The 14078-nt window shown below is 39.5% G+C and overlaps 1 protein-coding gene across 7 annotated transcripts in view; it reads right to left on the bottom strand.

Moving 5' to 3' along the window:
* Positions 1–14078, bottom strand: part of CEP152 (centrosomal protein 152) — an 86171-nt gene that overhangs the window by 53508 nt on the left and 18585 nt on the right. For 5 of the 7 annotated variants that reach the window (XM_032481228.1, XM_032481233.1, XM_032481232.1 and 2 more), the window contains exons 7-12: positions 13656–13799; positions 11882–12021; positions 8896–9096; positions 3386–3533; positions 1765–1856; positions 892–1055 (exon numbers count right to left, since the gene is read on the bottom strand). In XM_032481228.1, coding sequence (XP_032337119.1) covers positions 892–1055; positions 1765–1856; positions 3386–3533; positions 8896–9096; positions 11882–12021; positions 13656–13799 — 889 coding nt within the window. The remainder of the gene's footprint in view (positions 1–891; positions 1056–1764; positions 1857–3385; positions 3534–8895; positions 9097–11881; positions 12022–13655; positions 13800–14078) is intronic. The other 2 variants (XM_032481231.1, XM_032481234.1) reach the window with 1 other exon arrangement.

The raw sequence follows: 14078 nt of genomic DNA, 5'->3' as shown, positions 1-14078 counted from the left end.
CTCAAGAAAAAAGACAATTAAAAAAAATTTTTTAAAAGAATGCCTTCAATAAAGGCTTTCCTTAGCCTGCATGCAATCTCTTCCAAATACCCCATCGTTCATCCTCTCCCTAGACCAGTAGGAGGGATGGATAAACACCCCTTTGCACAGCAAGCTAGCACATAGCACTTAGTTGCTTACAAGTGTGTCTCCCTCTCCCCATCAGACAAAATGTAAACTTCCTTTTGTACTCTACTCCCAGAGCCTTGCACAGCCCCTTCCAAATAGCATGTGCCTCAGAATATACATCCTTTCCTTCCTTCATCTTTTAAGTGTTCAATGGTATCTAAATGTTCTGTCTTTTGTACCACCACCAGCCCTCGCCTACTGGTCCCTGGGAAGGACAATAAAGCACTCTCTTCCGTAGGACTGCTAAAAATATCTGTGCTAAGCAGTGTCATAAAAGACAGAATCCCTATTTTAAAAAGAAGGTCACAATAAGGTTCCTAGGGAAAATTAATGCTCATTTTCTCATATACCATTGACGAATGCCTGCTTTTAGCATACAGTGTTAACATAATAAAAAAACAATTCACTCTCACCTTAATAGTAAAACAGACATGTAATCTAAGTTGTAGAATTTAATTTGTACATTTTAACTAAATTGATCATTCTTACCTTATTGAAACTGATGTGCCCTATTGGTATCGAGACAGCACAGTATCAAGACTTGAGGTTTCTGTTCCTCTTGATTTCAGACCCTTACACTTCATCAGAAATTACTAAAACACACTGTCCCACATTCAAGAAGCCCTAAGCAGCTCATCACTTCATGCCTAGTGCCACCAGTCTGTTGTGCACCATCAATATTATTAATGGAAATTCTTCTATAGTAAAGTATTTTCCCAATACCTCTTAACTTTGGATTTTTTCCAGTTGGCTTTCTTGATCCCCAAATCCACATATGACTCAGTGAGTTCTATATTTAATTCTCCTTCTGAGCCACTTGGAAGTATTTCTAGTTTTGCAGCAGATTCATAGAGAGAAATTTCGTCTTTTAGTTCTGTTAATTCTTCCTAAAACACAAAATTATTGAAAGTTATTTTCATTATTTTTTATAAGAAAGAATTAGTCACTCTATCTATTCTTAAAAATTCATTTTAATGATCAGTAGAAGGCAGAAACTCTTCTTCACATACCTTTTTAGCACACATTAAAAATATAAAGGCCAGCACATAGAGGTTTCGAGTGAACTGAATGAACAAGTAAGTGAATGAGAAAGCGGCCGTCGGCAGTCTCTCGCACACCGCCCTCCCTTACACATGTCCTCCGTGACCAGCACCCCTTGAGCCGAGAAGCTGGTGGAGCACATTTTGGTTTACTAAAGCAGAGGACTGAGTAGGCTGGCTTGCTAAGAAAGTGCTGCACTTCTGTCTGCCAGCGATGAAGAGGCAAAATACCTCTTTCCAGTGGAGGTGATACTGGAAGTCTTCCTCCGACAGAAAACGTAGGCGGTGCTGGAGGAGGATGTGAGAGAAACGCAGCTAAACCGCAGGTTTCCCGCACCTGTTGATCTCAGGTGCAGGAGGGGGCGGGGCCCTGGCTCTGCAGTTAGACCGGCCTGGGCTTGACCACCCAGCTGTGTGGGTGAGGCTGCGAACAACTCCCAGGGCTTGGAGATGGTCTGGCCACCTCTTTTATACAGGGAAATGCAACGCTCAGCGAGGCGAGGTGACCGCCACCTAGCTGAGTGACCCCGAGTCTCTTCCACGGGGCAGCACTCACTTGCAGAGCCGTGTTCATGTTCTCGCTCACAGCATGAGCCTTTCGCGCCTGCTGCAGCTGGAGCCGGAGCTGAGCCACCTCCTGTGCTGAGCCTACGGGAGAAAGAACCACAGACAACGCCAAACATGAAGGAACAAAGTGCCGATCGTGGACAGAAGAACTTGAGTCAACTGAGGTGACAGGAGTTCTGCTTTATGACCTTTTAACTACCATTTTGGGAGCACAAAAGTATAGCCAGTGGGCCCAGAAGGCATAGGTCTGGTGCAGACATTTCCAGGATTTAGTGCAGGCTCCCCACAGATCCCTGGGAGGTTGAAGACATGGGCTACTGTGACCTTGCTACGAATCCAATTAGCCACGTCTACAGACCTTAACACTCCACAAGTCCTTTAATAGGAACAGAACATTCCAGCTCACAGAAAGCCAAAGCAAAAATTCTTTGGAACCCATTTCTACACTCTAACAAGAAAACTTCATCTCGCGGCCTTTAGCTTTTGTTCTAAAGGCTTTTATTTCCACCACTCTCACCTCCACATGTGAAAGCAGCATATTAGCACCGTGCTTCTGAAACCTAGTATTTTAAATGGTTAAAAGGTTCCCATTTAAAAGGGACTTTACTGGGTTTCCTCAAAAGAAAATGAGCATCTGGGAAATGGTTAAGCAAAATAATGATGGCATATTATGCAACTAAAGAAAATCATATTTTCAAAGCCTTTAATGGCAAGGAAAAAGGCTCAGTAAGTAATGCCATGTGGAACAAAAGGATACAGATCTGAACAGAGTGGGCACCTAAATGGAGCAGGATACAAATTTTGCTTCCACGAAAATACACACACACATGCACACACACACACATTTACACAGTTTTTTCAACTTTTGAATAACCCAGTCTTACACACGCTGTACCCAATAGTCTGAACTGACTTCATATGCCAAGGTCTGACTTTCACGTATCAGGTGACGATTAGCCATTGAGCTGTTTGTTTTCAGTGAGGGCTACTCACCAACAAACCAGGCAGTTTTGTCGGTATTATAGTGTTTGTATAAACATTTAAGTCTTTTATTGCCTTTTACTCCAATGTCATCTTATTAAGTAAGAAGTAAAAGTACTGTTGAAACTGACAGGAAGCGTATGTCTCACACTTCACACTTAACACTACGGAGACCACACAAGAAACCTTAAGCATGACAAGGAGGTGGCTCACTGGCTTCAGCTGACCAGGTAAGTGGCTATTCCACTGTGAGAGGAAAAGAAAAATTAAAGAAGCTATACAAAAGGACAGAACTCTATGATCAAAGATCAAGTGTAAAAGGCAAAATATAATGGGATTTCACCATCATTTTCAACTTTCAGGGAGAGAACTTTATAATACATGTTTTATTGTTCACTTTTAGCACATTCAGCTTGGACTTGTATTCACAAATGCACCATGTACAGAAGCAGGGAACTGTCTATATGTATGTGTTCATTTCACTTGAAGGAAATACATGATTAAAAAAATATTTGCCACTGATTATCTTTCCTGTCTTTTCTGGATTTATATGGTAATTCAAAAATCCTACCATGTTCTCTCTGCAGACACTAGCCTTCTGGGGAGCCACCGCCCACCCGGACACCCACCTGAGTGCAACAAGTTGGCACACTGCTTCTGACTCTCCTCCAGGCTTCTGGTCAACCTGTTAATGATCTCAGTCTTTTCTAATTTGGTTGCTTCTTGATTCCTCTCCAGTTGTTTAACCTGTTCTTTCAAATGACAGCAAATGTCCTCCTACATAGAAAAAGTATTCAAGAAGTCATTTTCATGATCAGTTATTAAATATGAAGCTAACAAATATGATTTTACATAATTGGATTTTAAATCCAATATAAAACCATCACATGGCAGGATCGCCTCTTTTATAAGGTCAAGTACACAGGACTGTGAGTCAGAAGAACAAACTTACATGACCAAGCCATCAAGTTCTCAGTATGCTTTTTCTTTTGTAATTATGCTAACAAAGGTTGAATTTGAATTTGATGGTTTCTAAAGTCCCTTTCTGCTCTATATTCACAAGACACTGTTATTCTAAAATTAGATTTTATTCAAGCCAAAGGACATGTATTACATCCCTATTTGCATTTTACACTCTCAGTATGAATGTATGTATTCAAATTTAAGCACCACTTTGAACCATAAGATTTGTATCCCAAGACAGCAAAGATGCAGGCAAATACCTGGAAACTCACTCTACTCAGAAGAGCCAAAAACTCATTCTATTCTGAGCAGCCAAAAATCATCTCTCCCTCTTCTGAACTTCTCTTAAACTTGATCTGCTTCTCTCCTATGTTTTTCCCCCTACCTTTTACATGTCATTTCTCTTAATAGTCTCTCTGAAGGTGCCTTATACATAGTGCTACAAAAAACACTTGAAAAATAAATGACAAAGATAAACAGGATAAATGTGTGTGTGTGTGTGTGTGTAATTGCATGGGAATTTACAGAAAACTTAAGGCATGCGTATGATATATTCACATGTCTACAAAAAGAGAATGTGTTTGGAAGTAATGAGCCACGGGAATTCCAAGCTCAGGTAGAACAAATCATCACCTCCCCTTCAAAAAAGGCTGCACAGGCTGAATTCCAGACCAACAGCACAGCATGAGAGAGGCAGAGAAGTAAATTAAGGTAACTGGTTGAAGTTACCTGGAAAAGCCTGAAGAAAATAAGTAGTAAGAGGAATATCAAGAAAGGACTCTGAAGCATAGAGGGCATTTGAGGCCTGATTTATAGCATAATCTAAAGCCCAACAATGCCTCAGGGGTACAAACAGAAGGTACACCTCAGGAGGATACTAGCATATCCTTAAGTGGAGGAAAGGGACTCTGAAGTCTCCTATTTTAGCTTAAAAATTTATGTGGATTTTGTATTCTATTTCATAACACAGCCATGTTTGCTTTAAAGTTTTTCTACCAAATTTTTGAGCAAAATGAAGCTTCTGGAAACTGGTCCATGTTTATTCAACAGTGCAAACCTCTTGGCACATGGCTGCTGATTCCCAGGCCAGCTTGAAAAGCATAGTTCTAAAGCACCCAAGTAACATGGCAAGCACAGCAAACAAGCTAATGGTAATGACGGTGTGAGCATGTGTGCATGGAGGTGGGGAGACAGCTTACATTTATGTGCTGGGGAGGTCACAACAGCTTTTACAGGAGCCTGAGAACTGGCCAAAAAAAGTTCCAGAAAAGATAGCTATGAAGGTCATTATAAAGAAAAGGCAGACTGTGGCCATAATTTGTCTATATGCAACTGTCAATTACACTATGCTGTGTTCTGGTGACAAGTTCAAGCAAACAGATTATACTCATAAAACTATGCAGTTTTTATACCAAGAAACAAAACAAAATAAATGGTTCCAACTTTTCCACGATTAGCTTGAGTGAGAACACTCAGTTCAAGACCGATAAAGGCAGGCATCTTTTAAGACTAAATGAGACAAGTGCAGTGATAGAACAGGTGAGTCCACAAGAGCAAGTAGAAATGAATAGACCCCGAGTGCACAGAAAAATGAGGATTAGGCCACATGTGCACACAGAGGTCTGTGGGAGTCTCTTAGCCAACTGGAAGTACTTCAATACATTTTTTAAAAATTTAGAAAATTGATCTGGTGAAAGTCTTATCATAGAAACCAAAGTCTCTGACTTCACCAAAAGCTGAAGATTTCAAGAAGACCAGAATGAAGAAAGGTTTTATACCTTCAAGGAGATAATCAGAGATCTTCACCTGATACTCATATGAATGGGAGGAAGTAGAAGACAGTTTGGACAGATAACCAGAGATCTTACACTATGACACATCTATGAGTGGGAGAGACAGTTGAGAGGAGAGAGCTTAGAAGACAGTCTGTAGTGAGAGAGTTCTGTCGGTGAAGGAACACTGTGAGCTCCAAGAAGCTCATTTCTTCTCATCTTCTCTATTACACTAAAAAACTTCAGAAGAACTCAACCAAAGTAACAAGAACCGCTATATGCTGAGGATGTGTACAGTCCTTTCTACCAGAAAAGCTGATGGCTTTAAGGAAAACACTAAATTAAAAATATAATTTTACAAGCCATGTATTTCTCAAAATATTAGTTACACAGAAATTTTTTTTAAAAAATTATAACAGATTGCTACTCCTCCCATCACATGGAATTAGACAGCCCCTGTGTTGAGTTCTGTCTTTCAAAATATAATTAAGTCTACATAAAACCTGTTTACATCCTGATGTTTAGCTGTTTTTCAGTAAAAGTTTGCTGAACAAATGAAGTAATAGGATTAGTTTCCAACTGTAGTCCTTTTCTTCCAAGAACAAGTTGTTCACAAAGAAGTGATTTTTTTCAACTTTTTGCAAGGGGAGTCCTGAATCTCCTGGAAAATCTGAATAAGCTCATGCGTCTTCTCACAAAAACTCCATACACAGGGGCTGGGAGGAGGGTGTCAATAGAGGGAAAGTGCTTAATGTGTAAGAGATTTTATTTTGGGTGATGGAAATGTTTTGGAACTAGATAGAAGAGGAACTAGATTGTGAATTTCACCTCAGTAAATTATTTAAATAAATAATGGAATGCACCCCGCCCCCCCCAAAAAAGCTGCATATACTGACACCCTATAGAAAATCACACCCACAATTTCAGAGGACTCATCACCTCCTGGGGGCCGAGTCGTGGACTGCCTTAGGAGATGTGAGGTGAAGAATCTCTGTAACTAGCCAAACTTACAACATGTGAACATCTACTCTGCTAACACGGTCAAGTACATAGCTACACAGTTGTGCGTGACTAACAAGAGAGCCACTCAGAATCCAGACAATAGCAAACTTATTTGAGTTCATCTGCTAAATTACCCAGTTATTTGTACCTTACTACTCTTCTCCAGGATTTGCTTTATGCTTGTCAACTGCTGAGCGGGGAGGAACAGGAAAAGGTTTATCTGAAAGGGAAATATTTTGCTCCTCTTCAATAACTTTTACAAAGAAAAAGAGGGCAAAGGGCAAAATGCAGTATGTATGTATGGTTACCAGTTATTGTAAGAAAATCTAAATCAACCATCTCTGGGGAGAACACACCCATGCATTTTTCTGATTATAGGCAGGCATCTCCCTAGCTCCTGGTTGATCTTTACAGCACCTCTCCCAGCAGGAATCTCACTTTGGATTCTGAGGTAATACAGATTGACCTTTGGAGTTCGGGGTTTTTGAGCATGACCCACCCATTCTCCACGTATGGCTTCTACAATAAATGCTGCACTTCCCTTCACCACAAAAAAAAAAAAAAAAAACAGATTGACCTTTTATTTAAAAAACTGCTAATAAGTTTATACTTTATAGCACAGGGAACTATATTCAATATTTGTAGTAACTTATAGTTTAAAAGAATATGAAAATGAATATATGCTTGTTCCTATATGGCTGAAGTATTGTGCTGTACACCAGAAATTGACAACATTGTAAACTGACTGTACTTCAATACAAATATATTAAAAAAAAAAAAAGAAATTAAAAAATAAAGGCTCCCTCCCCCCAAAAAACAACAGCTGATAGCAAACTGACAGCACAAAAGAGATACCAGAAGAAACATTCCCAGAAAGAAAAGACTGTAGGTACTCTGGAATCACCACTTTGCAAAGCAGTTATGCAATTATATGCAGAAGCTAACATCAATGCTCTGCTCTGCTCTGTTTTAAAAAAAAAAAAAAAAAAAAAAAAACTCAGAGTATAACAATGGAAAAGACCTTAATCAACACCTTCAATTTATGGTTCAGGAGTCTGAAGCCCACTCAGCACAGAATTAAGACTTAGTTCTGTGTTCTAGTCTAGGATTCTTCTATTGAGGGGGCTGGGGAGGAGAGAAAGAGAATGGAGTGGGCACAGGGGTCTTGAACAGATGAAGAACTGCTCCCAGCCCTCCCCTGTGTAATGGTGCCTAAGTCAGCAGAGAATGGGGAGAACTCAACCCTGCATGGAAAAGCCCCCAGGCTTCACCCCTCCCATCATGCAAGCCTCCTTTCTCTCCACAGCCAACTTTCATGCTGCTACCCAAACACAGCCAAGGTTAACAAAACCATAGCTCAAATTCCATTTGTTTCAATACTATATAAAGTAGAGTTTTCAGTAATTTGTCACAGCTCCTGTCTTTCCCCATTCCTATATATTCTTCGCACTGATCAAATTCACAATATTTCTCTATATAAAAAGAATAAAAAGCCAGATAGGAAAATAAATCTAATAAAAACACATACAAAAGTAAATTAAAATGAAATGGTATACAAATAATTATTATTGCCAGTCATGCCATCTAATATAGCTCTACCTAAATCATGGAAACATTTAGAGTCAGCTGTATAAATAAGAAATAACAATCAGGGTGACTTTTCAGTGTGGTAGCATTTTCCATACCCTCACATCTTATTTTTCTTCTCTTTTTTCCCTGGGTTACATAAATTCTGAAATTACATTAAGAAAAATGATCTCTGAAATTTTATTCATTCAAATGATTATCTGGGGCTTTGGAGCACAAGCAAACCCATCACCTGACTCACCCTCAGCCCACAACATTTTATTCCCTTTGGGGCAAAGATCACAGAAACTGCGAAATATGCTCAAGTTTCATATCTAACTAACTTTCGATCAGACTCTCTTCCCTATTTTATTTATTATACTATTCTCAAAATCAACTCCCAAGAATCATTTCTAGACAATCTTTATTGACAGGTTAATAACCAAACTCTGGGAGACCCAAGAAGGGCTTTCTACTGGTGAAGCTCCCAGGACAGCCTCTCAAGTCCAGGCTGGCTCCCAGACCACTCATTCCCTTCCATCTGAATTGTCCTAGGACACACGAGCAATATGCATAAGATAAATACTTTACAAGTAAAGAACTAGCAACGTGAGAACCGAGAAGGCACTAACCAACCCGACAAGAGGAAAGATTTCCAAAATTCTGCCTTCTGGGGATGTTCACAGATAAACCTCTTTGGGCTTTTACATTTACTCACACTTGAACACCTACTGCAAACATCCACAATTTCCACAGGACAAACCACAAAATGTCAGTTATAAAAAATAACCAGCTTTACTTGTTTATAAGAGTGGCTCATGTGAAATCATCCCAACCTGTTCTTTAAGTGCAGTAACTGTGGCATCCAACTTCCTTTGTAAGGACGACACCTGCTCTTCGTACTTCTTCGTGAGGCCCGTAACGATGCTCTCGTGCTGCTCTCTGGCGCGCTGAAGTGACTCCGAATGGCGGAGGTCCAGCAGCTGCTGCTTCAGGCTGTCCAGAGCCATTTCGGTTGTTCTGCACTTCTTCACCATCTAGTAAATGCACACAAGATGCTAATGTTTACAGGACTCTGAGTTTTGACTCTAAAAACCAACCATGCTTAAATAGGAGTAAAGAAAAGGTCTCCCCATCAGGGCTCTAGTTCCTCAAGATTTCCCTAGCTGGGACCTACAAGGCCCATGGTTGCTAGAAACACTTCACGGAGAAAAAAGTCTGTAGTTATTCAAGGAGAGTGCAAGACTGATTTTGTGCAACGTGATGGCACTGTGGGTACCACAGTGTGGGTACCAGGCTAGGAACCCGCTGCTACTACACCGGTCCCAGTGCTGTTTGCACCGTTCTCTGGAAATCCAATTGTTAGGTCATAGGAAAATGACAACTATTTCGTTAAAGACTGATGAAACCTATGAATAGTCATTTACTAAAAATAGTTTTGAAAGCTATAACGGTAGTCGTTGCAAAGTAACAGTGTGGTAGGTTAAATAATGGCTCCCAAAAGACGCCCACGTCCCAATCACCGAAACCCGTGAATCTGTTGTGTTGCATGGCAAGGGAAAAGTAATGTTGTTGCCAAATTAAAATTGCTAATCAGATGACCTTAAAATAAGGAGATTATCCTGGATTACCAAGCAGACCCAATCCAGAAGGGTCCTTAAATGAGGAAAACTGAGGCAGAAAAGTCAGAACCAGTGACTCCCGGCCCTGAAGATGGAAATGGGCCATTGCCAAGGAACACAAGTAGTCTCTACAAGAAGCTAGAAAAGGCAAAAACAATGGGTCCTCCCCTGGAGCCTCCGACAAGCAACACAGCCCTGTGGACACCTTGATCTTAGCCCAGCGAGATCCATGTCAGACTTCTGACCTCTACCTGTACTGCAATGACTTTGTGTCATTTTAAGCCATTAAATTTGTGGTAATCTGTTACAGCAGCAACAGGAAACTACCATATGTGGTGATTCTGTTGCTTTTAGTTTTTCATTTATGCTACTTTATTTTTTATAAATGCAACTTCTAACTGATAAAAAGATTACAAAGTTGTAACTTTTCACCACAGAAAAGCAATTCAACCCTGTAATAACTATTATCATCTTTAACTTTTTGGAAAATGATAATCTATTCCACACAAAAATTAAAATTTCAAACAAGGCCTATTCTTCATTCAGTTCCAGAGATTGCCTATTTCTCCCAACACTGCTTTAACTGCCTAAGACATGCATCCATTTGCTCAATAATGTGGACACTGTGTGTACTTCAGCACAGAACAACAAGCCGGCCGAGGTCTTAAGTCCTACTGCTTTCTGGTGAGAAGAGACAGACAATAACAAGTAAACAAATGAGATGATTTCAGATGGTTTTGAAACAGAGTGATCAAACGCAGCTGATGAAGGGGAGTGGGAATGTGACGCTATCGGCTATTTTAGATGGGAGGTGGATGGGAAGTCCTCTCTGAAAAAGATCTGAAGGATGAGAAGGAACCAGACGTGAGACAACATTGCTTAAACTCTTCCATTTAACCGTCTTCAGAACGGGCCACCAACCTCACCTAAAGCCGAGCCACCTTCATTGTTAACTACCTTCCTTCCCTCCAACATGGTATTATTTTCATGAACCACCCACCACCCAGCTGGGCTACCAGTGACTGTGGGACTATTTCCCGGAATCAAATGGCTGCCTGTCTCCTTCATCAAAGAATGTGCCACCACTTTAAAGGCAAGTCTACTGGGGTCAGAATATTGAGGTCCTGATGCTTTGTCAGTAACTGGCTCTGTAACCCTGGGCAAGTTAATTTGGCCTCTCCAAGACTTGGTTAACTCATCTATAAAATGGTAAGCACAGTGCCTGAATAATCAAAATCCCAACAAGCTTTTTTTTTTTTTAACAAAGCATGTAAGTTGATTTGCAAGATCTAGAAGGGAAAATGTGAAAAAGTGCTTAACATTTTTTTTTAAGAATAGTAAGGGTAGCCCTTATTTACCAAATTTCAAAACACAACATAAGCTATAGTTGTGATAGTATCAAAGCAGGAATACAGAAATATATACAAAAAAAGAAAAATACAGACCACCTATTATGTGCCAGGCACTGGGCTTACACGATAGGGCTAAGATGAGGGCAACCTGTTCTTGCCTTCAAGATGTTCCCAGTCTGTTATAACAGATGTGATCATCTGGCTTGGGGAGGAAAGCAGGGAGGCTCAGGAAAAGAAAACCCTTGAGCAGGGGCTTGTTAGTCAAATAGCAGTGTATTGTGGAAAGGGCATTCCAGAGAGAGGAGACACTACATAAAAGTACATAAAAACAACAAGCAAGCTGTTGAGGTTGAGGAGAGTAAGAGAAGAGAAAGGCAGGGATCAGGTGGTCATCTTGATGCCATACTTTGCCCCATAAGTAAAGCAGGGTCACTGAAAAGCTTAAAGCAAGGGAAAGACATAATTAGAACTGTACTTTAGAAAGATTACTCAGATGGCCATAAAAGAGAATTAGGAGAAGGGGTAAGAAGATTAGAGACTAGTTAAGAGACTTCTGAAAAATATGGTACAATCCTGAATTAGGGCCATGTGGACCGAAATGAGGAGACTCAACAGAACACAGCAGCGACTGGATGACGAGGAACAGAGGAGGTGAGGTCTCCTCCAGATTTCTGGTGTACACATGACTATGTAGATGGGAGACCCACTCCTCCAAGGAAAGGGAGAGAAATGTAGGTTTATAGGCGTTCTAAGTTCTTCTAAATTTAGTCCCACAACACCAAACGTTAAGGAACTAACTTCTCATTGTAAAAAACAACTTTTTATCATAAATAAGACCAAATATTTACCTGCTCTTCATTAACTTTTAATGCTTGTATTTGGGTCTCCAATGCTTTTATTTGTGCTTCAAGCTGTATTTCTCTTTCTTTTCCATTCTGAAAGAGTTTCTGTGATTCTCGAAGGCTGAGGGTCAAACCATCCTTTTCATCTAGAATATTAAACAAATTTATATAAATAATACATTACTGTAGAGGGACCCTGTCACAATCTCTATCAAATATCAGATCTACATCACACATAAATGTTGTCACATTCAATCCCATTCAGATAATGAACTTCACTTGGTTTGGAGAAAACTAGAAAAGTTCCAAAAAAGAATGTGAAGTAACACCAGAAAAATTTTAGAGAACCAGAACCACTCCCTTCAAAAACTGTATTGTATGGAATACTACTTGGTCATAAAAAAAGAACAAAATAATGCCCTTTGCTGAAATGTGGGTGGACCTGGAGATCGTCATTCTAAATGAAGTAAGCCAGAAAGAGAAAGAAAAATACCGTATGATATCACTTATATGTGTAATCTAAAAAAAAGACACAAATGAACTTATTTACAAAACAGGAACAGACTCACAGTCACAGAAAAAAAAACTTATGGTCACCGGGAGGGAAGAGAGTAGGAAGGGATAAATCGGGAGTTCAAGATTTGCAGACACTAACTACTATATATAAAATAGATAAACAACAAGGTTATACTGTAGAGCACAGGGAACTATATTCAGTACCTTATAGTAACCTATAATGAAAAAGAATATGAAAACGAATATATGTAAGTATATGTATGACTGAAACATTATGCTGTACACCAGAAATGAAGCCAACATTATAAACTGACTATACTTCAATTAAAAAAACTAATACAAATAAATTGAAAGAAAATTTCAATTAAGAAAAAAATTTTTTTAATCTTATTGTATGCCTTTGGGGACCAAAAGAGCCCCTAACAATCATTTCAGCATTTGTTACTTGAGAAGCTACATAGCTGTGACAAACCCCTGCTAATCAAAGAAGGAGTCCGAGGACAAATTACTTTTTATATATACCTGCAGTGAACTCTTAAATTCACCTAATCTTAAATTTTTCCCACATACTTTACTGTAACAGTTCACAAGTTCATCTCCCAAAATAAATTTTAGGACCATTACAGAAAGAGACCTTTCCATTATCAATTAAGCTGGAAATAAGCTGGAGTTCAGTCACAAAATTGTTTTACAAATGAAATTTCAACACTAACCAAACCTACAGCAAGCACGAAGGGTAAGCAATCGTAACTTGAAATCTGTGTTTACTCACTGTGCTGCTCCTGGAGATGGCTGCGTTTTCTCCCTGGCACAACTACCGCAGTTCAGGGTCACTAACTCCTACTTGGATTAAAACACTGTGCTAATTTGTAAGCTCAGAAAACGGATTGCCAACTAAACACAAGTCTCTCTGGGAATTGGAATAGTTCATCCAAGGTAAATTCCATAAGGAATCAACAACTTTTTAGAACGGAATGCTATCAGCATTTTAAAATACTGTTCAGTTGACTAACACTGTAATAAAAAGAAGAGAAAGAAGAAAACGGAGAAAATGAGGACCTGAAATAGTATGTTCTGAAGAGAAATCCAAGGCAAGGTGCCCAATGTCTTGGGTTTTTGTTTCATTCTTGACTGATTCACTATGAGCCCTCTGCCCAAGCGCATCAACTCCCTAAGTCTCGTATCTAAAATGAGGTTACTGGAAACAAGATATTGAGTTCTTGTGTACCTCATAATTGACAGCACCCAACAGTTACTAGCTTACCTTGGATCATCAGAAGCTGGTGATTCAGATATCTAATTTGACGTTCACTTTCATTTAACTTTTCAACTAAATTGTCTAGTTGTCTCTCCTTTGCTTTGTTAAGAACCTGAAGTTGAATAATCTGCATATTTTCCACAGAGTCTGCTTTGGAATTAAAGACAATTTATTAGATAAAAGAACATCAAAATATAAACTTGTGGTCATTTAGGGCAGTGTTTTTTAAACTGTGAACACAACTCATTAGAATAGCATGAGATCAATTCAGTGGACTGTGACTAGCATATTTTAAAGAACAGTGTTACTGAACCAAGACTTCGGTCTGCTCGCCCGCACGCAGTAAAGCCAATGTACTCAGTTATGGTGAAGGAGAGTGCAGTGTTTATTGTAGGGCACCATACAAAAAGTTGGGGCTTTGTGACTATC

The sequence above is a fragment of the Camelus ferus genome, chromosome 6 (assembly GCF_009834535.1).
Source record: "Camelus ferus isolate YT-003-E chromosome 6, BCGSAC_Cfer_1.0, whole genome shotgun sequence".
Lineage (NCBI taxonomy): Eukaryota > Metazoa > Chordata > Mammalia > Artiodactyla > Camelidae > Camelus > Camelus ferus.
The sequence above is the reverse complement of the archived record's forward strand: the minus strand, read 5'-3'. Positions and strand labels throughout refer to the sequence as shown.